Below are 26,054 nucleotides of genomic sequence, written 5' to 3' on the forward strand. Positions count from 1 at the left end.
AACTGAAATGATCTTTTACTCAATCCAAACAACATTTGGATACATAGAGTAATCCTCGTACAAATCTTCTGATGTTTTGTATATATGTTGCCAAATAGTTAGAACATGTTAGGAACTTGTAGATTCGGGAGGATAGACATGATGTAAAATTTATGATTGTAAAGTTCAATCTAACATATCAAACATGCAACTTTTGCTTGCGCGTTTGTCAAGAATCACTAGACTAGTCTTTTGATAATGACCAATACCAACTATTTCTCCAAAATCATGTGAATGTTTTGAGTATTTCTCAACTCTTCTTTTGGTTTCAAAGTAAACACTCACAAGAAGAAAGTACTTTCTCCAAGGGAAGATGAGTCATTTTCTATTTTCCCTCTCTTTTCCCTCTTTTTATTTTTGGCACCATTAGGGATGGATGGTTGGAATGACTCGATTCATGGACAATCTCAAGATCCTAGATTTTAAGATATTAAGAACCGCTTACCGTACTAACTAGGCAATTATGAGTTACATAAATCGTGAGAGACCAACAAAAACTTATCTGTATTATAACTTTATTCCCGTAATATCAAAATGAATACTTTATTTCACCGAAAATAACCATGAAACAGACATATTTGCTATGGTAAACCAAGACATAACAGTGTTAGCACCATGCATTGAGTACCATTCTTCGGGAATATATACAATGTATAAACCGTACATGGTACACATTTTATTTCACAATATCACGAGATATAAAGCAAATTTGCAAACAATATCTCACTGCGAATAATTATGCAAATTGCTTGTAGTACATGATAACATTAGCCCATCATTTGAACAACTTACGGGCAGTATATGCAGTCTTTAATAAAAATGTCTCCTCCGGTGTTTCTTCTTGTTTGTAGGGGATGGTGCCTCGTTGTTACCAGGGAATTCCCATTTGACAACGTCCCCATCCCAAGAAGAGCTAACGAGCATCGGATACGTTGGGTGCCAACTGCAATCTCTGACGGTTGATTTATGGTGCTGTAGCTTCGCAACTTGGGCCCCAGTTACCTAAAGGTTACGGTACAAAATATTGGTACGAATTGAAGCTTAAAGGAAACACTGGGCACTAGATTAATGGTATCAAACAGCATATCCTTTGTCCAGATTATATTTGGAAATTGTTCTGATAGCATTGACATCAAAAGAAACTCTAATAGGATATTTTCTTGGCTCTCTTAAATAATCTTCTATTCAGCACTAGAGCATGTCTTCCTAAGCTTATAAAAAATAGTATTTTAAAGCAACTTTTATTTTAAAATCTAAAAAAATATTTATTAGTTCAAAAACTTTCTTTTAGAAAAAGTACGTTTTTTCCTACATTTACTTCTCTTTTTCGTCTTGGCCAAATACGCTCAATCTCAAGGATTCCAAGAATCATTAAAATACCTGCCTCCACTCATAGAATGTATTAAAAGAATTTCAAAATTCAATCGAGCAAAGGAGATGACTTATTCAGCTAAAAGAATTATATACGTACCAAATCATAAATATAGATGCATGAATCATGAGATCCAGTGTAGATGTACTTCTGGCCAGTGCTGCAAGTTGTAAAGAAATATAAAGCATCTTTAATTTTGAAAGCCAAAGAATCAAGTTCGTGCAAATTTATTGATTAAACAAAAAGGTATAAGTTGAGCAGAAATTAAGATGACAATGGAATGATATAATAAGAGCACTCACCTGTACTCTGGGGAGAAGTAGCACCGGATGAGAGTACGCAAGACTGAATGACCTTTATAAGTAGCTATTGATTGATCATATGGGTGCTTCCAGGTTCTTGCCTGAGGAGGATAGTCCATCCATCTGTAATCCCATTCATAATTCCTGTATCCTTGATAGCTGTAAAAAGAGAAAACGAAAGCCTTTATTCTGCTTTTCCTAGATTTCTTGAGTAATTAGTGAACCAATGATTTAGACATCAATTTTACTATATTGTGCATGGACTTGCTCCTCAAGTCTCTAGAACGGACATGTACATGTCTACTTAAAGGGTAAATATGATTGATTTCGGAGAGGATGTAATATCAAAACATTTGAGCGGTAAAGAAGGATATGAAATTATAACTAATAGGTGCACGTCACGATATTCATGACGTTATAAGACCACCATTTTGGAACAATTTGGAGGTCTTATCTTGGTTTAGTAATTTTTCAAATAGCTTGTCTATATTTCTGTGTCCAATGTCAGAATCCTTCTTTGAACCAAACTCCTGGTAATAAAATTTCACAATGCAGTGACCAAGACTTAGATCCATATCCATAACTGTTCCACGTGCTCTTAAAGTATATCCATTTCTATGTTCTTGAGTGCCATGTCTTGTTCAAGTATGGAATCCTAACAGAACGGTAGGATTAACATGGATATTTACCCTCCCTAAATAATTAGCCAATTCTTATGCCACATCCTTACTAACATCATATACTTGTAACAACTCGGCAGAGAGCGAAACTCTAACGAACCAACTAAATAATTACAACTGTAACATCCATGGAAGGAAAATTCAAGGGAGACAATGGAGAGGTTGAACGTGGTTTACCAATTAGTATTGGATGACATTTTCCTTATATCCCAGAGTTTGATCACCTGATCTTTACCATTGGAAATAAAATAACGACCATCTCCACGACTATCAAGAAATGTAACACCCTCGAGGTGGCCCATTAGGACCCCTGCTGGCTTGCCTTTGACTTTGAAGCAGCGTCTGTCCCAAACCTATGTAGAACAAGAAGTCACGTCGCATTATTAAATTAGAACAAATAAAAGAGAACTTAACTTCCCTATTGCCTCCAAAGTGGCAAAATTGTCTTATTTAAGTTCTAGTTGAATCCTTTGCCATAGACCAATACCGTACTTCACAATGTTATACATCACTTTTCACCATCCAAATCGTAAAAGCCCCATTAAGTTTCTGTTCTCCTCGGTTATGTTAAATTTAAGAAAAAACACTCATTTAAAGATGTGAATTTCATAAAAGAAAGAAAATCCTTGAATATTCATAGCAGAATTGTGTAGATGGAAAAATAACTTGATGTTCCAGACACCACAACATCTAATTAACAAAACAGAACAGGAAGATAAAAGGAGAAATAATGAAAGCAGGAGGATTCCGGCTTTGTTCTTGGCTTTTAAGAAGCTGAAAATTCTTTACACTCACAATGCCACATTACTGTTAAGTACCTTGTGCTCAAGCACGAGGAACCTCCAATAAATTTAAGAGCTCTAAATTAACTGCTTTGAATTTCAAAATTTCTAAGAGGGCTAACAGAAGTTATAACAACTCATCTAAGCAACTAAAATTTGATTAACATTTGGTCATTGAGGAATATTTACAAATACAAGATTTAAATAACAATAACGATTCTAATGGACACAAGCCAACACAATATTTATCTCCATGATAAAATATAAAGATGAATGTGGGAGAAATAAACAGATGAGCAACATTTGTTTTGCCTGGATTGTCAAGCATGGGTTATTCATATTTAAAGAAACTTTGATTACAAGTAATAGACAGTTCACAGGTAATGACTTCCAATACATTCTGTGCTTTCACAAACTAATTGGTTAAATTTTGTTGTTGAAGAATAAATTTAAATAAATAAGTGGGCCCTCTAACATCACATCTCAATCATTTAGACGAAGTGGTTAAACATGGTATTAGAGTGGTAGAAGTCATGAATTCGAGGGCAAGTGCTGCCACCCATTTATGAAAATTTTGTACATGTCGGACCTTTGATGAAATTCAGCTTTCACGTGAGGGAGTGTGAAAGACTAAATTTAAATAAATAAATGTGTCCCCTTATTTAACCATTTAAACTTTTAGATGAGATGATTCGATAATATCTATCAACAAATTTGCCCACGCTAAGAAGAGCTCGTAATTTAAAGATTCAGTACGGATTGAGTTGCATAAGTAATTACCTTGCAGAAATTGTCGTCGCTACCAGAATAAATAAGATGACCACCTTCATCGGCAAAACATACCGTGTTGACATCAGACTGAATCAGGAAGAAAATACATCTGGTCAACTGTCTATATAAACTTTCAGGAAAAGTAAAGAATATTTAATAGCTAAACCCGAACAAATTCAACAATCTTTTTAAAAAATTACTTTTAGGTTCTGAGATTGAATTCTTCAAAAAATAAACACAGCAAGATATCACATGCGAAACAAGAATCAGGCTTCACAAAGCAGGTTGCACACTAATTCATTAGATTGGTATCAGTATTGATGTCTTAGGGAGTAATATAATCATGGGACTTATTTGCAGGAATATTGCTATTTTGTACAACTGGGCAAAGTCAACATTTTCCTTTTCCAGACAACCTTTTTTTCACAAACGTCATATAGTCCAGTTATTCTTAAAACACATCTGACTTCCCATATGCCGCCCACTTTAGGATGAGCAAGCAAAACAACTTCACTCTATACTCAATAAAAATGTCGTCCATCGAGCGGTCAAGTTCGAGCAAATTCAATGGTTGAAGGAAACTCTTAGTTTTTCGCACAAGGGCATTGAATGCCAAAAACTTTTTGTTTCAGCCCATAATGAAAGCTCATCCTCTTCACAGAGTGATGTACAAATTAAAGTGTCCGTTCCTCTATGTGCTACTAGCAATTATCTTACTCAACAGCAGGAAAACATAAAAGAAGATAGAAGATGTATGTTAATGCCAATTCTACCGTGTGCGCTTGAATCCGGAGAGAGAGTTTATTTGCTTCAAGATCATAAACATACAGGGAATCATCACTACTTCCAGCTACAATTTCTCGACCATCAGTTGAGAATTTCAAGGAGAAGATTCCAAAAGAATACCCCCCATCGTCGGCAGCAGAGAAATCCAAACCATCATGGATTTCCTGCACAATAAACAAGCCACCATTGAAAAATCACTAAACAAAGATATATTCAAGTCTTAAATCAGAAGTGCAACACTGAAAGTCCAAATGGACTGAAATATATGTCTTGTCTACTTATTTAGTATAATAAAACATATTTATTAACCATAACAACAGTAGCTTCTCAAATACCAAACAAAATAGAACTTGGACTTCGTACTGTGATGTTTGCAAGAGATTCTGTTGTAGTAGATCCAACATTAACAACATTAACAATAGGTGACATGGTAGCATAGACCTGCAACCACAACATAAAGTTTGACAAATAAGATCATAATTACAAAAACTGGATTTGCACTTTAGGAAAACAAAACAGAAATAATATAACAATCAAGATACTATAATAATTGAGTTACAAAATTCTACAGCATCCGTTACTACTGGCGGTCTATGACTCCAGTAGACAGAAAGCAAACTTCAACTTCATCCAAGAAATTCAACCAATTACTACCAATGTACTTTATATGTGCACTGAGAATTTGATTGGCTCGCACTTCAACTACATCCATCTTCTTATCCCAAGGGCTGTATACTTTTTTCTCGTTTATTTTTTCCAAATCTTACAGGACAGTGGAGTTTCATCCCAACATAGAAGTAAAATTGCACTAATATTATCTCTCTGAACTTTAAGATAATAAGCACCACAAGACACAGCTTGGATATCAGAGACAGAAAACATATAAAAGGTATGTAACCACCATGCGCACCTTGCAGCTGCACTTTTCCAATTATGTCATATCGTGATTGAGTATGACATATATAAAAGGCACAAATTCAAATAAAACAATTCACACACTTTTCAAATCAGCTACCATGAGAAGAGGTTCACATTCAGCACCATCTCATACAGAGGAAATAGCATGAGAACTCACAAGATATTGTTGATTTGGTGAAAGAGACGTGTCAGTAACTGTCCATCTCAAGCTTCTGGCAAGAATGTTCTTCTGAACTTTCCACCCCCTATCCACATCATATATTCTGATGTGGCTTCCCTGTTTTAAAAGAACCAATAGGGTTCCAAGTTAAATAATTCATCATTTGGAAGCAATAAAAGCATGAAAGCACATTCAACTAGAGAAATCACAAATAATTCACTCAATTAAAGTGGATATTTCTTGAACTTCATAAGTTCAAAATATTTTAGCAGTCGAAGAAAAACTTGAGTCATTTGAACTAGTAAGAAAAATGTTACATTATGTATACACTATTAGAAGCCCATCAACTGCAGGAAGCCAGTAATACCTGGAATGCAGCAACAAAAAGTGAACCATCAGCAGAGAACTGCGACACGTAAGCCCTAGTTGACATCTGGTCCACAACCCAAGGACCGTTAACTGGCAAGTACTTACTGAGAATGTGACAACAATCTCCTGATGAGAACCTCCCTCTTCCCGAAAAATTTGCTTCTCGACCTGCCAACATTTTCATGGTTGAAACAGGAAGCTCACGCTTCCCTGGCAGGACTCGGCTCAAATTCTCATGGGGTCCTGATCTAAGCTTTGTGAGCTGAGCAATTTCATGACCCAAACAACCCGATGGACTTTTGGACTGAGAACTACCCTTAACTTCATTATTAGAACTCGAACCATCAAGAAGTCCGGAATCTATCTCCAATTTGCTAAAAGAATATCCCATACCGTTAATGGCAGCATGCCCCGTGAAAAATTGCATTTTATATCATAATCACTACAGGAAATTGCCCAGATACAAGCATAAGGCACAATTAACCCTTTTTATCATCCCCAGTCGGATTTAACCCAGACAAACCTGCAAAAATATGTCAATTCAACCCTTCAAACATATCGTTATCAAATAATGAGTGCGAGCGTTAAAAATAAGTATAATAAAACTAGATACTCTGTTTAGTTTGAGTAGACATCGGCAAGAAATTGTATTTAAATAATCATTTTATTAAAGGTATAATGTACTTTGAGGCGTTAAATAGATACAACTTATAAAATTAAGATGCAAATTCTTCCAAAATTAGCTCAATTTTGGTACTATAAGTTACTATATATCAAGAGAGTTATCCAAGGCTACAATATAGTTCAGTTGGTTGACCAGAATCACTAGGTTTTACACGAATAAGAACCACTGAAGGTACAAAAGAATATGCAAGGCTACAATATAGTTCAGTTGGTTGGCCAGAAACACTAGATTTGACAGGAATAAGGACCACTGAAGGTACTAAAGAATATGCAAGGCTACAATATAGTTCAGTTGGTTGGCCAGAAACACTAGATTTGACAGGAATAAGGACCACTGAAGGTACTAAAGAATATGCAAGGCTACAATATAGTTCAGTTGGTTGACCAGAATCACTGGATATCAGCTAAACCCTTTATCATTTGTTTCTAAAATTCAAGAAAGTAATTCTTATTTCCAATAAATACAAAATTATAGTAGGAAACTTTTTTTTTTTTTTAAATGTAAATTACAAAAATTGCTTAATTGAAGTAAATGAAATACAATAATCATGAAATTAAGCCATGAATTCTTATAAAATTAGCTCAATTCTGGGAGTATTAGTAGTTGCTATATATTCCAATACCTCAATATAATTCAATTGGGTTGACCAAAACCAATGGGTTCCAGATAAACCCCATCCCATTTGTTTCAAGAATTTAAAAATAAATAAATAATAATAATCTTGTTTCCTGCAACCCCAAAAGCAGTGTAAATTTTCATTTTCTGAACAACAAAGCTGTACAACGATTGCTAAATTATGGTAGATGAGAAACAATAATCAGATTATAATCATATTGCTTGAACTGTAAGTGTAGTGACAAAATGAGCGAAAAGATTAGGAGTGAACAGATTCACTCACCTTGAGCCTTTTCTTTGTGTTGTGCGATGATGTCGACGAACGGATATGAAATATGATAATGTGAATTTTTGGATTTGTTTACTTATTTTTGGGATTTTGATTGCTGGGTTCTTACGTAAAATAATAACTGGATAAATATTTTCTGTGGTTTTGATAGAGGTGGTTGTTGGAGGGAGTTTGATGGTGCAGTAGAGTGCGTGATGGAATTTGCAGCTTGACGTGGAAGCATGGAGCCAACGTGGTGGCTCGCGGTTCATTCCTATTCCAGTCGTATGTCTTGAATTTTGAATAATATTTATGTTCATATATGCACAATAACTCATTAGATTAGGAAAATATAATTCATTTTTTATAGAAATGATATGGATTGACTTCCTGCACATCAATTCTAACAACTAATGAACTAATGGAAGAACGATTGAGTTGACATTTATTAAATTTAATATTTATTTTCATTAAAATTAAATAAAAATATATTGTTCTAAATTCATCTACTAATATTTATTTCCATCAAATTCTCTTGAACCTTTTTTATATTCTTTTAAAATTTATGTTATACTAAAATTCTAATAATAATAAAATATCATCTTCAACTAAAATAAAAAATAACAATGGAAGGATCATCGTTAGAAGAAATACATGAAGACATAGCAATATATGAAGAAGGATTTGAAAAAATAAGGATTATGTGAATTTGATATTTTGAGTATTACAATTAGAGAAAATACATAAAGATAAATTTCGTTATTATAATTTTTTTTTTTTCCATTTTTCTTGAAAGAACAAAATTGTGTTAGAAGATGGGAGTCTTGCCCCACCATTAATGGCCTTTAGCTCTACACAGAAGTATTGCCTTCTCAGTTACTTTACATTAATGTTTGGGTGAATATAGTGATTTTTTAAAGTTTTGAAATTGTATTCGGGATATATTTAGAGTGGGAGGAATATATAAAGTTAGTGTAGATCTACAGTGTTTGACATTATTGAAATTTAACGTGGAAGAAAATAATATTTTTTTAAAATTTTAATATTTTATAAAGCAAGATGAATATATAAAAATTGTGAATGTAATTAACGGCATCCTATACTTTTCTCTTTTTCTCTTCAATCACAAATTTTTTAATAAAATAATATTACATATAAATCCATAACTTTTTCATCTTTTTTAACCATGACTTTTCTCAAAAATTACTATTTCAAAATACAATTTTTACAAAAATGCTGAATCGAGAGAGGAAAATCAAGTGGATCCTAGCTGCCGCTAATAGGGGTTAATAATCCAAATGGTTATTGAACTTTGCAAAAAGCTCTCATCGGGTCACTGAACTTTAATAATTACCCAAGTATGAACTTTGCAAAAGGTTTACACGGAGTCACTAAATTTCAAAAATCATTTCATTCATCAATAAACTTGTCAAAAAATTTCACCTCTGGGAAAGTTTTTGCAAAGTTCCGTAATGAATAAGATAATTTTTAAAGTTCAGTGGTTCCGTGGAAACCTTTTGCAAAGTTCAGTGATCCTGTGAAAATATTTTGCAAAGTTCAATGATAACTTAGATGATTTTTAAAATTCAATGATCCAGTGAAAACTTTTTGTAAAGTTCAATGACCATTTGGGTTATTAACTCGCCGCTTAATACCAAGCTAAACAAAATTAAAAGGTACAGTTCTCTTTAATCCTACCTCGAAGCCTGCTCTCTATCCCGACTTGGGGACAAGGACGCCACATGGTGCCCCTGTCTTCAACTTTGTCCCGGCTATCCCCAAGCCGGGACATGGGGTTTTATCCTCCTACCTTTTATTAGATGCTTCTTCCTTTTGACCTCGATAATTGATTATATGGGTGGTTCCAAGACTTCGTTGCTGATGAATGAAAGTCGAGGCCACTGTTTGTCCCCTATCATAGCTCCTGCAGGAATAGTAGGACAACGTTTTGTGCTTTTGAGTTTCTTTCTTTTTATCTTAAAAAATGCAATTGATGGTTGGAACTTGGGGAGTTCTTCACCAGAGTCATCAAGTAGTAATTTTTTTTCTTGATTAAACAAAATTATAGTAAAATATCTCTCGGTATTTAATGGAGCGATTGTGTTGCATTTATGTACACATGATGTGGTAAGATATGATTAGATCAGAATTTCTTCATATAAAAAAAATACTACTTCACTCGGTGATTAAAAGGAACTCAAAGAGGAATTTTATAGCTACTATACTCAAAGAGGATGAGATGTATACTACATCACAAGATAAAGTTGCTACGGATTTGTAAAATTTTACACTACTTTGCTGGGAAAAAACTGCCCAACTCGGCCTATTAACATGAAAATTGTTACAAACGATCCTTTGGTTACATTAGAACAAGGTAACTCTTTGATTCGGGACATTTATTATGAGGAGATCAAAGAAGCATTTTTTGATATTGGAGACGATAAGTCTCCTGGACCGGATGGTTATACTTCTTGTTTTTTCAAGAATGCATGGGGACTATTGGTAATGACTTTGTTGGAGCTATCATGGAGTTCTTCTCTTCGGGTTCCATCCTCAAACAAATCAATCACACGGTCATTGCTTTTGTGCCTAAATCTGGTCACACACCGCATGTTGGGGATTTTAGGCCTATCTCTTGTTGTAATGTTACTTACAAACTGAGAGCAAAAATTCTTGCTTTTAGTCTGAGACCTATTTTGGATAATATTGTGGATCATGCACAAGCCACTTTTGTGGAAGGTAGGAGTATGACGGAGAACATTCATCTTGTCCAAGAACTCATGAGGCAATACAATAGGAAAAGGTTTGCTCCAAGATGTCTCCTAAAAGTTAATCTTACGAAAGTTTACGATTCGGTAAGTTGGAATTTTTTTAGAGATATTCTTGAAGGGTTGCATTTCCCCTTGAGATTTGTAAATTGGGTCATGGAATGTGTTACTTCTCCAACATATTCAGTAGCTTTGAATGGGAGTATGCATGGATTCTTCAAAGGAAGGAAAGGCCTCCGACAAGGTGATCTCCTTTCCCCATTTTTGTTCGTGCTTTGTATTGAATATTTTTCAAGAATACTTAAAGCTACCACGAATGATAGTGATTTCAATTATCACCTCAAATGTGGCCCCCTTAAGATCACCCATTTAGCTTTTGCGGATGATTTGATGCTCTTTGCTAGGGGTGATGTCATGTCCGTGAAATTTCTCATGAATTGCCTATCAAATTTTGGTTTGGTATCGGGTCTAAGGTTGAACATCCTCAAATCCAATTTGTATACGACGGGGATTCATGGAAACTACTTGAGGATATCTTGCAACTCACAAATATCCCAAGGGGTAGTATGCCATTTCGGTATTTGGGCATTCCACTCACTCCGCAAAAACTTACAGTAAGTTGTTATACCCCCTTTCTCGACAAAATTACAACTTATATTGGTGCATGGAATCACTCTTTATTATCTTATGCGTGTTGGGAATCTACTTATACATGCACAGCGGAAAATTAAATTATTTCGATTCCCACCCAATAGACCTCATTGTGTTTGGTTAGGAATTGTTGTACCTTTTCCAGATCTGCAATCTTTTTGCTTTTCTTTTCGTTCCACAACTTTAATTCGCCACCACAGCTGTCCAATTGTCCAGCCTCCAACGGTGATCCACACAGAGAAAATGATTGCAGCCTCTAGGGTTTTCTCTTGTGCTAGCAAGAATAATGAAAACCTTAATGGACCTCAAACCCTAGTTATGTATTTATATAAACCCAAATAGGCTCGGCCCGGTCCGGCCCAATAATTAATTAATCCAATTAATTAAACCCGGTCCGTGAATTAATTAATCCAATTAATTAATTCAAAAATATAAATAACAAATCCAATTAATTAATTTATCCAACGATAGTTAAATTAATCAATTGGTAATTTACAATCTTCCAATTCTCTTTTGTGTGTGACCCATTAGGTTCCCGACCACGATGCCTAACGACGTGAAATATTATTTTGATCTAATCAAAATTGATAAATTAAAACACCCCTTTTAATTTATCGTCAATTCACATTCGCCGTCCCTGATTGACATCTAGCAATGTGTCAGGGCAATACATGTGACGGGAAATGTCACGTGGTATGACAAAACCAAATTCGTTCGTTTACCGTGAAACTATAATCCCTTCGTCAATATGATCCGATCAATTACGAGATATGGAATTGTGTCAATCTCGATCATCGATCATATCTTTCACTCCACTATTAAGTCAATATAAATCGAAAACTCCTTTTCGACTTATGAGTACACCTTGGCCAAGGATTTCATCATTGACTTAATTGAATGAAACGTAGATCATAATCTCCTACTATCTAAGAGTGACGAATCCTTTATTGATCAATCACAACCTTCATACGATTATTGACGTACCCGAACGATGTCGTATTAGCGGCCCTTTTCAGAGCAACATCCAACACCGCCAAAGTATGACTGTCCTCATATAAGGTACCATGACGACCTCAAGTCAAAAGGACCAATTCCACTACCGAACGCTAGAGATTAACCACTGACACTCAGATAGTTATCCATGTGGAATCTCTCGACGGGTCTCCAATGTTTTGTTCTATAACAAACATCCACGTGTTCATTTAAGTGTCACCACACTTCTGTAATCCCATTCATAATTCCTGTATCCTTGATAGCTGTAAAAAGAGAAAACGAAAGCCTTTATTCTGCTTTTCCTAGATTTCTTGAGTAATTAGTGAACCAATGATTTAGACATCAATTTTACTATATTGTGCATGGACTTGCTCCTCAAGTCTCTAGAACGGACATGTACATGTCTACTTAAAGGGTAAATATGATTGATTTCGGAGAGGATGTAATATCAAAACATTTGAGCGGTAAAGAAGGATATGAAATTATAACTAATAGGTGCACGTCACGATATTCATGACGTTATAAGACCACCATTTTGGAACAATTTGGAGGTCTTATCTTGGTTTAGTAATTTTTCAAATAGCTTGTCTATATTTCTGTGTCCAATGTCAGAATCCTTCTTTGAACCAAACTCCTGGTAATAAAATTTCACAATGCAGTGACCAAGACTTAGATCCATATCCATAACTGTTCCACGTGCTCTTAAAGTATATCCATTTCTATGTTCTTGAGTGCCATGTCTTGTTCAAGTATGGAATCCTAACAGAACGGTAGGATTAACATGGATATTTACCCTCCCTAAATAATTAGCCAATTCTTATGCCACATCCTTACTAACATCATATACTTGTAACAACTCGGCAGAGAGCGAAACTCTAACGAACCAACTAAATAATTACAACTGTAACATCCATGGAAGGAAAATTCAAGGGAGACAATGGAGAGGCTGAACGTGGTTTACCAATTAGTATTGGATGACATTTTCCTTATATCCCAGAGTTTGATCACCTGATCTTTACCATTGGAAATAAAATAACGACCATCTCCACGACTATCAAGAAATGTAACACCCTCGAGGTGGCCCATTAGGACCCCTGCTGGCTTGCCTTTGACTTTGAAGCAGCGTCTGTCCCAAACCTATGTAGAACAAGAAGTTACGTCGCATTATTAAATTAGAACAAATAAAAGAGAACTTAACTTCCCTATTGCCTCCAAAGTGGCAAAATTGTCTTATTTAAGTTCTAGTTGAATCCTTTGCCATAGACCAATACCGTACTTCACAATGTTATACATCACTTTTCACCATCCAAATCGTAAAAGCCCCATTAAGTTTCTGTTCTCCTCGGTTATGTTAAATTTAAGAAAAAACACTCATTTAAAGATGTGAATTTCATAAAAGAAAGAAAATCCTTGAATATTCATAGCAGAATTGTGTAGATGGAAAAATAACTTGATGTTCCAGACACCACAACATCTAAATAACAAAACAGAACAGGAAGATAAAAGGAGAAATAATGAAAGCAGGAGGATTCCGGCTTTGTTCTTGGCTTTTAAGAAGCTGAAAATTCTTTACACTCACAATGCCACATTACTGTTAAGTACCTTGTGCTGAAGCACGAGGAACCTCCAATAAATTTAAGAGCTCTAAATTAACTGCTTTGAATTTCAAAATTTCTAAGAGGGCTAACAGAAGTTATAACAACTCATCTAAGCAACTAAAATTTGATTAACATTTGGTCATTGAGGAATATTTACAAATACAATATTTAGATAACAATAACGATTCTAATGGACACAAGCCAACACAATATTTATCTCCATGATAAAATATAAAGATGAATGTGGGAGAAATAAACAGATGAGCAACATTTGTTTTGCCTGGATTGTCAAGCATGGGTTATTCATATTTAAAGAAACTTTGATTACAAGTAATAGACAGTTCACAGGTAATGACTTCCAATACATTCTGTGCTTTCACAAACTAATTGGTTAAATTTTGTTGTTGAAGAATAAATTTAAATAAATAAGTGGGCCCTCTAACATCACATCTCAATCATTTAGACGAAGTGGTTAAACATGGTATTAGAGTGGTAGAAGTCATGAATTCGAGGGCAAGTGCTGCCACCCATTTATGAAAATTTTGTACATGTCGGACCTTTGATGAAATTCAGCTTTCACGTGAGGGAGTGTGACAAAGACTAAATTTAAATAAATAAATGTGTCCCCTTATTTAACCATTTAAACTTTTAGATGAGATGGTTCGATAATATCTACCAACAAATTTGCCCACGCTAAGAAGAGCTCGTAATTTAAAGATTCAGTACGGATTGAGTTGCATAAGTAATTACCTTGCAGAAATTGTCGTCGCTACCAGAATAAATAAGATGACCACCTTCATCGGCAAAACATACCGTGTTGACATCAGACTGAATCAGGAAGAAAATACATCTGGTCAACTGTCTATATAAACTTTCAGGAAAAGTAAAGAATATATAATAGCTAAACCCGAACAAATTCAACAATCTTTTTAAAAAATTACTTTTAGGTTCTGAGATTGAATTCTTCAAAAAATAAACACAGCAAGATATCACATGCGAAACAAGAATCAGGCTTCACAAAGCAGGTTGCACACTAATTCATTAGATTGGTATCAGTATTGATGTCTTAGGGAGTAATATAATCATGGGACTTATTTGCAGGAATATCGCTATTTTGTACAACTGGGCAAAGTCAACATTTTCCTTTTTCAGACAACCTTTTTTTCACAAACGTCATATAGTCCAGTTATTCTTAAAACACATCTGACTTCCCATATGCCGCCCACTTTAGGATGAGCAAGCAAAACAACTTCACTCTATACTCAATAAAAATGTCGTCCATCGAGCGGTCAAGTTCGAGCAAATTCAATGGTTGAAGGAAACTCTTAGTTTTTCGCACAAGGGCATTGAATGCCAAAAACTTTTTGTTTCAGCCCATAATAAAAGCTCATCCTCTTCACAGAGTGATGTACAAATTAAAGTGTCCGTTCCTCTATGTGCTACTAGCAATTATCTTACTCAACAGCCGGAAAACATAAAAGAAGATAGAAGATGTATGTTAATGCCAATTCTACCATGTGCGCTTGAATCCTGAGAGAGAGTTTATTTGCTTCAAGATCATAAACATACAGGGCATCATCACTACTTCCTGCTACAATTTCTCGACCATCAGTTGAGAATTTCAAGGAGAAGATTCCAAAAGAATACCCCCCATCGTCGGCAGCAGAGAAATCCAAACCATCATGGATTTCCTGCACAATAAACAAGCCACCATTGAAAAATCACTAAACAAAGATATATTCAAGTCTTAAATCAGAAGTGCAACACTGAAAGTCCAAATGGACTGAAATATATGTCTTGTCTACTTATTTAGTATAATAAAACATATTTATTAACCATAACAACAGTAGCTTCTCAAATACCAAACAAAATAGAACTTGGACTTCGTACTGTGATGTTTGCAAGAGATTCTGTTGTAGTAGATCCAACATTAACAACATTAACAATAGGTGACATGGTAGCATAGACCTGCAACCACAACATAAAGTTTGACAAATAAGATCATAATTACAAAAACTGGATTTGCACTTTAGGAAAACAAAACAGAAATAATATAACAATCAAGATACTATAATAATTGAGTTACAAAATTCTACAGCATCCGTTACTACTGGCGGTCTATGACTCCAGTAGACAGAAAGCAAACTTCAACTTCATCCAAGAAATTCAACCAATTACTACCAATGTACTTTATATGTGCACTGAGAATTTGATTGGCTCGCACTTCAACTACATCCATCTTCTTATCCCGAGAGCTGTATACTTTTTTCTCGTTTATTTTTTCCTAATCTTACAGGACAGTGGAGTTTCATCCCAACATAGAAGTAAAATTGCACTAATATTATCTCTCTGAACTTTAAGATAATAAGCACCACAAGACACAGCTTGGATATCAGAGACAGAAAACATATAAAAGGTATGTAACCACCATGCGCACCTTGCAGCTGCACTTTTCCAATTATGTCATATCGTGATTGAGTATGACATATATAAAAGGCACAAATTCAAATAAAACAATTCACACACTTTTCAAATCAGCTACCATGAGAAGAGGTTCACATTCAGCACCATCTCATACAGAGGAAATAGCATGAGAACTCACAAGATATTGTTGATTTGGTGAAAGAGACGTGTCAGTAACTGTCCATCTCAAGCTTCTGGCAAGAATGTTCTTCTGAACTTTCCACCCCCTATCCACATCATATATTCTGATGTGGCTTCCCTGTTTTAAAAGAACCAATAGGGTTCCAAGTTAAATAATTCATCATTTGGAAGCAATAAAAGCATGAAAGCACATTCAACTAGAGAAATCACAAATAATTCACTCAATTAAAGTGGATATTTCTTGAACTTCATAAGTTCAAAATATTTTAGCAGTCGAAGAAAAACTTGAGTCATTTGAACTAGTAAGAAAAATGTTACATTATGTATACACTATTAGAAGCCCATCAACTGCAGGAAGCCAGTAATACCTGGAATGCAGCAACAAAAAGTGAACCATCAGCAGAGAACTGCGACACGTAAGCCCTAGTTGACATCTGGTCCACAACCCAAGGACCGTTAACTGGCAAGTACTTACTGAGAATGTGACAACAATCTCCTGATGAGAACCTCCCTCTTCCCGAAAAATTTGCTTCTCGACCTGCCAACATTTTCATGGTTGAAACAGGAAGCTCACGCTTCCCTGGCAGGACTCGGCTCAAATTCTCATGGGGTCCTGATCTAAGCTTTGTGAGCTGAGCAATTTCATGACCCAAACAACCCGATGGACTTTTGGACTGAGAACTACCCTTAACTTCATTATTAGAACTCGAACCATCAAGAAGTCCGGAATCTATCTCCAATTTGCTAAAAGAATATCCCATACCGTTAATGGCAGCATGCCCCGTGAAAAATTGCATTTTATATCATAATCACTACAGGAAATTGCCCAGATACAAGCATAAGGCACAATTAACCCTTTTTATCATCCCCAGTCGGATTTAACCCAGACAAACCTGCAAAAATATGTCAATTCAACCCTTCAAACATATCGTTATCAAATAATGAGCGCGAGCATTAAAAATAAGTATAATAAAACTAGATACTCTGTTTAGTTTGAGTAGACGTCGGCAAGAAATTGTATTTAAATAATCATTTTATTAAAGGTATAATGTACTTTGAGGCGTTAAATAGATACAACTTATAAAATTAAGAGGCAAATTCTTCCAAAATTAGCTCAATTTTGGTACTATAAGTTACTATATATCAAGAGAGTTATCCAAGGCTACAATATAGTTCAGTTGGTTGACCAGAATCACTAGGTTTTACACGAATAAGAACCACTGAAGGTACAAAAGAATATGCAAGGCTACAATATAGTTCAGTTGGTTGGCCAGAAACACTAGATTTGACAGGAATAAGGACCACTGAAGGTACTAAAGAATATGCAAGGCTACAATATAGTTCAGTTGGTTGGCCAGAAACACTAGATTTGACAGGAATAAGGACCACTGAAGGTACTAAAGAATATGCGAGGCTACAATATAGTTCAGTTGGTTGATCAGAATCACTGGATATCAGCTAAACCCTTTATCATTTGTTTCTAAAATTCAAGAAAGTAATTCTTATTTCCAATAAATATAAAATTATAGTAGGAAACTTTTTTTTTTTTTTAAATGTAAATTACAAAAATTGCTTAATTGAAGTAAATGAAATACAATAATCATGAAATTAAGCCATGAATTCTTATAAAATTAGCTCAATTCTGGGAGTATTAGTAGTTGCTATATATTCCAATACCTCAATATAATTCAATTGGGTTGACCAAAACCAATGGGTTCCAGATAAACCCCATCCCATTTGTTTCAAGAATTTAAAAATAAATAAATAATAATAATCTTGTTTCCTGCAACCCCAAAAGCAGTGTAAATTTTCATTTTCTGAACAACAAAGCTGTACAACGATTGCTAAATTATGGTAGATGAGAAACAATAATCAGATTATAATCATATTACTTGAACTGTAAGTGTAGTGACAAAATGAGCGAAAAGATTAGGAGTGAACAGATTCACTCACCTTGAGCCTTTTCTTTGTGTTGTGCGATGATGTCGACGAACGGATATGAAATATGATAATGTGAATTTTTGGATTTGTTTACTTATTTTTGGGATTTTGATTGCTGGGTTCTTACGTAAAATAATAACTGGATAAATATTTTCTGTGGTTTTGATAGAGGTGGTTGTTGGAGGGAGTTTGATGGTGCAGTAGAGTGCGTGATGGAATTTGCAGCTTGACGTGGAAGCATGGAGCCAACGTGGTGGCTCGCGGTTCATTCCTATTCCAGTCGTATGTCTTGAATTTTGAATAATATTTATGTTCATATATGCACAATAACTCATTAGATTAGGAAAATATAATTCATTTTTTATAGAAATGATATGGATTGACTTCCTGCACATCAATTCTAACAACTAATGAACTAATGGAAGAACGATTGAGTTGACATTTATTAAATTTAATATTTATTTTCATTAAAATTAAATAAAAATATATTGTTCTAAATTCATCTACTAATATTTATTTCCATCAAATTCTCTTGAACCTTTTTTATATTCTTTTAAAATTTATGTTATACTAAAATTCTAATAATAATAAAATATCATCTTCAACTAAAATAAAAAATAACAATGGAAGGATCATCGTTAGAAGAAATACATGAAGACATAGCAATATATGAAGAAGGATTTGAAAAAATAAGGATTATGTGAATTTGATATTTTGAGTATTACAATTAGAGAAAATACATAAAGATAAATTTCGTTATTATAATTTTTTTTTTTCCATTTTTCTTGAAAGAACAAAATTGTGTTAGAAGATGGGAGTCTTGCCCCACCATTAATGGCCTTTAGCTCTACACAGAAGTATTGCCTTCTCAGTTACTTTACATTAATGTTTGGGTGAATATAGTGATTTTTTAAAGTTTTGAAATTGTATTCGGGATATATTTAGAGTGGGAGGAATATATAAAGTTAGTGTCGATCTATAGTGTTTAAATGAATGAATTTAATGATGACATTATTGAAATTTGACGTGGAAGAAAATAATATTTTTTTAAAATTTTAATATTTTATAAAGCAAGATGAATATATAAAAATTGTGAATGTAATTAACGGCATCCTATACTTTTCTCTTTTTCTCTTCAATCACGGATTTTTTAATAAAATAATATTACATATAAATCCATAACTTTTTCATCTTTTTTAACCATGACTTTTTTCAAAAATTACTATTTCAGAATACAATTTTCACAAAAATGCTGAATCGAGAGAGGAAAATCAAGTGGATCCTAGCTGCCACTAATAGGGGTTAATAATCCAAATGGTTATTGAACTTTGCAAAAAACTCTCATCGGGCCACTGAACTTTAAAAATTACCCAAGTATGAACTTTGCAAAAGGTTTACACGAAGTCACTGAACTTCAGAAATCATTCCATTCATCACTAAACTTGTCAAAAAATTTCACCTCTGGGAAAGTTTTTGCAAAGTTCCGTAATGAATGAGATAATTTTTAAAGTTCAGTGATTCCGTGGAAACCTTTTACAAAGTTCAGTGATCCTGTGAAAATATTTTGCTAAGTTCAATGATAACTTAGATGATTTTTAAAGTTCAATGATTCAATGGAAACTTTTTTGTAAAGTTCAATGACCATTTGGGTTATTAACTCGCCGCTTAATACCAAGCTAAACAAATTTAAAAGGTACAGTTTTATTTAATCCTACCTCAAAGCTTGCTCTCTATCCCGACTTGGGGACAGGGTCAGGGACAAGGACGTCACATGGTGCCCCTGTCTTCAACTCTGTCCCGACTGTCCCCAAGTCGGGACAGGGGGTTTTATCCTCCTACCTTTTATTAGATGCTTCTTACTTTTGACCTCGATAATTGATTATATGGGTGGTTCCAAGACTTCGTTGTTGAATGAAAGTCGAGGCCACTGTTTGTCCCCTATCATAGCTCCTGCAGGAATAGTAGGACAACGTTTTGTGCTTTTGAGTTTCTTTCTTTTTATCTTAAAAAACGCAATTGATGGTTGGAACTTGGGGAGTTCTTCACCAGAGTCATCAAGTAGTATTTTTTTTTCTTGATTAAACAAAATTATAGTAAAATATCTCTCAGTATTTAATGGAGCGATTGTGCTGCATTTATGTATACATGATGTGATAAAATATGATTAGATCAGAATTTCTTCATCTAAAAAAAAGTGCTACTTCTCCATTCTCTTTTTGACATATCATCTATACGTATATCATTATATAACTGCATTATGTACAATTAAATGTACAAAGTTTTTTCACTCAGTGATTAAAAGGAACTCAAAGAGGAATTTTATAGCTACTATACTCAAAGAGGATGAGATGTATACTACATCACAAGATAAAGTTGCTACGGATTTGTAAAATTTTACACTATTTTGCTGGGAAAAAACTGCCCAACTCGACCTATTAACATGAAAATTGTTACAAACGATCCTTTGGTTACATTGGAACAAGGTAACTCTTTGATTCGGAACATTTATTATGAGGAGATCAAAGAAGCACTTTTTAATATTGGAGACAATAAGTCTCCTAGACCGGATGGTTATACTTCTTGTTTTTTCAAGAATGCATGGGGACTATTGGTGATGACTTTGTTGGAGCTATCATCGAGTTCTTCTCTCTTCTCTTCGGGTTCCATCCTCAAACAAATCAATCACACGGTCATTGCTTTTGTGCCTAAATCTAGTCACACGCCGCATGTTGGGGATTTTAGGCCTATCTCTTGTTGTAATGTTACCTACAAACTGAGAGCAAAAATTCTTGCTTTTAGTCTGAGACCTATTTTGGATAATATTGTGGATCATGCACAAGCCACTTTTGTGGAAGGTAGGAGTATGACGGAGAACATTCATCTTGTCCAAGAACTCATGAGGCAATACAATAGGAAAAAGGTTGCTCCAAGATGTCTCCTAAAAGTTAATCTTACGAAAGTTTACGATTTGGTAAGTTGGGATTTTTTCAGAGATGTTCTTGAAGGGTTGCATTTCCCCTTGAGATTTGTAAATTGGGTCATGGAATGTGTTACTTCTCCAACATATTCCGTAGCTTTGAATGGGAGTATGCATGGATTCTTCAAAGGAAAGAAAGGCCTCCGACAAGGTGATCTCCTTTCCCCCTTTTTGTTTGTGCTTTGTATTGAATATTTTTCAAGAATGCTTAAAGCTACCACGAATGATAGTGATTTCAATTATCACCTCAAATGTGGCCCCCTTAAGATCACCCATTTAGCTTTTGCGGATAATTTGATGCTCTTTGTTAGGGGAGATGTCATGTCATTGAAAATTCTCATGAATTGCCTATCAAATTTTGGTTTGGTATCGGGTCTAAGGTTGAACATCCTCAAATCCAATTTGTATACGGAGGGGATTCATGGAAACTACTTGAGGATATCTTGCAACTCACAAATATCCCGAGGGGTAGTATGCCATTTCGGTATTTGGGCATTCCACTCACTCCGCAAAAACTTACAGTAAGTTGTTATACCCCCTTTCTTGACAAAATTACAACTTATATTGGTGCATGAAATTGCTCTTTATTATCTTATGCGAGCAAGGTCGAACTTATAAGGGCGGTTCTTCAAGGAGGTGAATGTTTATTGCTTCAATTTTCCCCATCCTGACTACAATTATATCAAGGATTGTTAGCCTTTGTCGAAAATTTCTTTGGGGATCTAAGAAGCCTTTAGTTGCGTGGAAGGATTTTTGCCTTCCAAAAGATGAAGAGGGCCTCAGTTTAAAGGAATTGAAGAGTTGGAATTTAGCGTTACTTGCTAGTAACGCTAAATTCCTTTGGAATATACAACATAAAAAGGACACACTATGGATTCATTGGGTTCACCAAGTGTATCTTAAAGGGGTTTCCATTTGGAGGTTCGACCGAGAAAAGATCACCTCCACTATTTAAAAAATTGCTGTAAATTAGAAATATATTGCTTCATAAGCTTGCTGGTCCCCAGTTTCCTACACAGGACAGGGGGAGTAATCTGGATAGATTTTTGAATCTACCGAATGCTCAAAACAGGGGGCCGAATCTGGTAAAAACATCTGAAATTTTGGACAGTTTACACAGTCCAGCAAATGAACAGAACAGGGAGCCGATTCCAGGAAAAAGTGCAATCCGACGACAGGAAAATCTGGACAGTTTTTTGGGTTTTCAGACTGCTCAAAACGAGGACCGAATGCTGGGAATTCTAGACAATTTTTTCGATGGGGAAACGGGCCCTAAATTCAGCACAAAAAAGGCATATGATTTCTTCAGGCCGAAGGTATAAAGAAAACTTGGGCAACCGACGTTTGGAAGCCTTGCATTGCTCCGAAACACTCCTTTTTGCTTTGGTTAGGGGTCCGATCAAAACTCCTAACTAAAGACAAACTACATTTCTTGAATATTGATCGTAAGTGTGATTTTTGTGGACATATGGAGGAAACAGTTCGTCACTTATTCTTTGAATGTCCTCTCACTTCGACTGTATGGGGAAATATTTGACATTGGCTTGGCATCAAAAGATCTATGTCAACACTTGCTAGCTCTCTCAAGTGGATGAAGAAAGAGGCTCGTGGGATATCATGATGAAGCAAGGTTAAGAGGATTGCTCTTGCTAGCACTTTCTACTACCTTTGGTTAACACGCAATAGGAAGATTTTTGAAGACCTTTCACCTAACGTAGATTGCATTGTGAGACAGATCAAGACACACGTATACAAAAACATGTACTCTTTGTATCCGGATGTCTTGATCCATTTCGAGTCCTTAGCATTTGGTCTTTGACTTTTTATGCACTCCATTTTTTCTTGTTTATCTCGGGTATGCCTAGAGTAATTGTTTGTGTAATTGGCTTTTGATTTGCCCGGGAATGTCCAGTGTATATGTATATGGAACATTTTTTTATCAATGATATTTACATTTACCGATAAAAAAATTAAAAATTATTCTTAATGGAGATGTATTTTGCCGTATTGTATTTATTTTGTAAACCTATAAGCGTTCCAGGTGTGGTAGACCCCAAATGCAATGCAATCCAAGGTTTCATTCTATATGTTTATCTATTTGATTATTATGGGTTGAGGAACTAGGAATGAAATTTTAATCAGGGCGCCGCAGAACTTTAAAGGGTTGTCAAAGTTAGTGGTGAATCTAGGACTTCGACTCAGTTAGAGCGGCCATTGATCGTTGGCCGTTGTTTGTCGATAATTAATGACCGTATAGCGATATCGTTTATTAATATTAAATTAAATAATATTAAAAATTCTTCGATCTATATGTAAATATACTAAAACGTAAAAATCGTATATTTATACCATATTATATTTCCATACAATCCGAAATAATATAAATTACATGATATATAAGACTTATTTGTGTTATCAATACTTAACAAATCGTTTGCTTGGCTAAAAGTGGTTGAGAGATTAGATACACCACTACAAAAACTAGATTAAAATTTAGTTGAAAAAATCATTCCATAATTAGTATGAGAATTGAACGTTAATCAAAGATTAAATGTAATTAAAAGTAATTTTAAAATATAATTAAAGTTTCAGTTTTCAATTCTCAACACCAATTCATCACAAATTATAAATTCCCCAATTTCTCATTTTCAATTTTCATGAATCAAATATTCATATTTCACGATACTCAAATTAATTTTTTATATCACAATTCACAATAGACAAATTCTCAAATAGCATATAAATCAAAACTCAATACTCATAAGTCATATCTTATAAATTATTAAAACATAAAATATTTAAAAAGAAAAAAAAATATTTTGTAAAGTCTTAACATATATTATTTTGTTAAATTTAGATTTAAAATTCAACCATTACCATAATGGTTAAGCTTCCAATTATCCTAATTCTAGAAGTTATTGGTTCGAATCCTTTCCTTAGGAAATTAATTTTGGTAAATATTGTAAAAATAAAAATTTTACACAGTGAAATGGAGGGGAAGGAATCGAACTCAAGACTCACAATAGGCAGAAGAGAGGATTGAAAATAAAATAAACTACCAATTATATTACCAACAAAAAAAAAAAAAAAATTCTCCCCGACGAATCCAGTTAGGACGGCTGCCGTAGTTGGCCACATACTAGATCCGCCCCTGGTCACAGGAATTATATTTTATGGAGAGTTCAGGAATTAGAATTGCAATTTTAGTCACGGTGATTAGCTTCAATTTTCCATTAAAATATGTATCACTCGAATTAACAATGCACCTATTTGATCTTTATCTTTATTCTTACACTCCTCACCACATCAAGGAAATATTGAGCATATCTTTCAAAGCTTAAAAGTTACTTAGAGAAAGTATATTTTACTAATTGCAAATCTGATTTTGAAATTACGTTTGGATGGCAAATTTTAGCAAATACTTTTTGTGTTTACCAATAGTTGTTTTTATACTCGAAATTATTTGTGGAAATACAAAACCCGTAATTTTATAATAAAATTTTCTAATCAAAGTATTTTGATTAATAATATTAAAAGTGGCGTTCGGTCGTCGATAAGAATGAAAGTGTGAACAGGCAATCTCATCAATAGAGATTCATCCTAACAGGTGAGATGCCGACAAACAGTTTTATTTAACATAATCTTGTCTTTAAGCAAATACAATTAATTAATTATGACAGTGACTTCATCTTGTCGTGCTTATTCAAGCCCTAAACCAGCTCATCCAATTAAAGGCAAATCATAATAAGACATAACAAAGAGATAATTATTATAATTAGGAAACAAATTCTAGGCAAAGGCATAGAAAGTCAATTGAAACGTTTTTTTAATTTTATTTTATGTATTTTGTCCGAACTTAGCTGTTTTTACCATTTAGTGACACTATTAAAACACTAGTAAAAGCAATCCCAACAACAAGAAATTAAAAGAGTTTTTTTTTTTTTATTATTAAAACTGGTCCCTTTCGAGTCCATGTACATCCAAAATTGCCAACCACTACTGGAAGAGTTTGCTTTTCAATCATAAAAACAAAAGCAAGCAATCATAAAAATAAAAGCAATATTTGATACGTAATATCGAACATGACTCGATAAATAATATTGATATCATAAGAATTGGATCAAACTGCCTGACACAACCAGAAAAACAAGAATCGAATTTACTATAAGTTAAAAATGAAAATTTAAACACTAAATAAATTTTTTTTTCTTTATTCGCTGCAATTTCAAACAATGATTAGAGAAGAGTGCTTAAGAAGACGAACTACGGGAAGGGTGTGACTATGGAGTGAGATTATTTTTTTTAAATTACAAATTCAACTATTTTACTGTTAATTATTTATATTTTTTGTGTCAACATCCAAAGTATCGAGATAGATGTATTTTTCGTCCCAATTTAAACTACTATGTTTTTCTTCGTTAATGTTGTTTAGTACAACATAGTCCAACTTACCCACCGTGTTGAAAACGTAGAAAGTGTTAGTTCCCATTTACCCCAACCCCACATACTTGATGTACCATCTAGAACAGGCAATCAAGGGATGCAAGGAATTAATCAAATCAACATCGATAGATTGGGAGATCAGTTAGGACTCATGTCTAATCATATGTTTCTTTTGCAAGATTGTCTTTTGGTGGACGGGGTTTGGTTTTGGCCTTGGGGTCACAACGGGGTTCAATGGTCCACCACTTTAGAGAGAACAAAACAAAATGTGTGCTTGTTGCCTTTATGGAGGTAAATTTTAGGAATTAGTTATCCATGCCGAATCAAAGTGG

General features: G+C 34.3%; 2 protein-coding genes across 2 annotated transcripts; both read right to left on the reverse strand.

The window, feature by feature from the left end:
• Positions 1-566: 566 nt before the first annotated feature.
• On the reverse strand, positions 567-8,001 carry LOC111405744 (LEC14B protein). The gene is made up of 10 exons (XM_023034768.1): positions 7,763-8,001; positions 6,178-6,702; positions 5,808-5,927; positions 5,096-5,173; positions 4,720-4,896; positions 3,956-4,033; positions 2,571-2,746; positions 1,714-1,872; positions 1,511-1,571; positions 567-1,041 (listed from the first exon to the last, which is right to left on the reverse strand). The coding sequence occupies exons 2-10, from the start codon at positions 6,604-6,606 to the stop codon at positions 850-852; spliced, it is 1,470 nt and encodes a 489-aa protein (XP_022890536.1). The 5' UTR covers positions 6,607-6,702; positions 7,763-8,001; the 3' UTR covers positions 567-849.
• A 4,363-nt stretch (positions 8,002-12,364) lies between these two features.
• LOC111406637 (LEC14B protein-like) lies at positions 12,365-18,557 on the reverse strand. Its single transcript, XM_023036026.1, has 8 exons — positions 18,315-18,557; positions 16,730-17,254; positions 16,360-16,479; positions 15,648-15,725; positions 15,272-15,448; positions 14,508-14,585; positions 13,121-13,296; positions 12,365-12,422 (listed from the first exon to the last, which is right to left on the reverse strand). Exons 2-8 carry the CDS (start codon positions 17,156-17,158, stop codon positions 12,365-12,367), a joined length of 1,116 nt encoding a protein of 371 aa, XP_022891794.1. The 5' UTR covers positions 17,159-17,254; positions 18,315-18,557.
• Between the last annotated feature and the right edge of the window lie 7,497 nt (positions 18,558-26,054).

The sequence above is a fragment of the Olea europaea genome, chromosome 12 (assembly GCF_002742605.1).
Source record: "Olea europaea var. sylvestris chromosome 12, O_europaea_v1, whole genome shotgun sequence".
NCBI classification, from domain to species: domain Eukaryota; kingdom Viridiplantae; phylum Streptophyta; class Magnoliopsida; order Lamiales; family Oleaceae; genus Olea; species Olea europaea.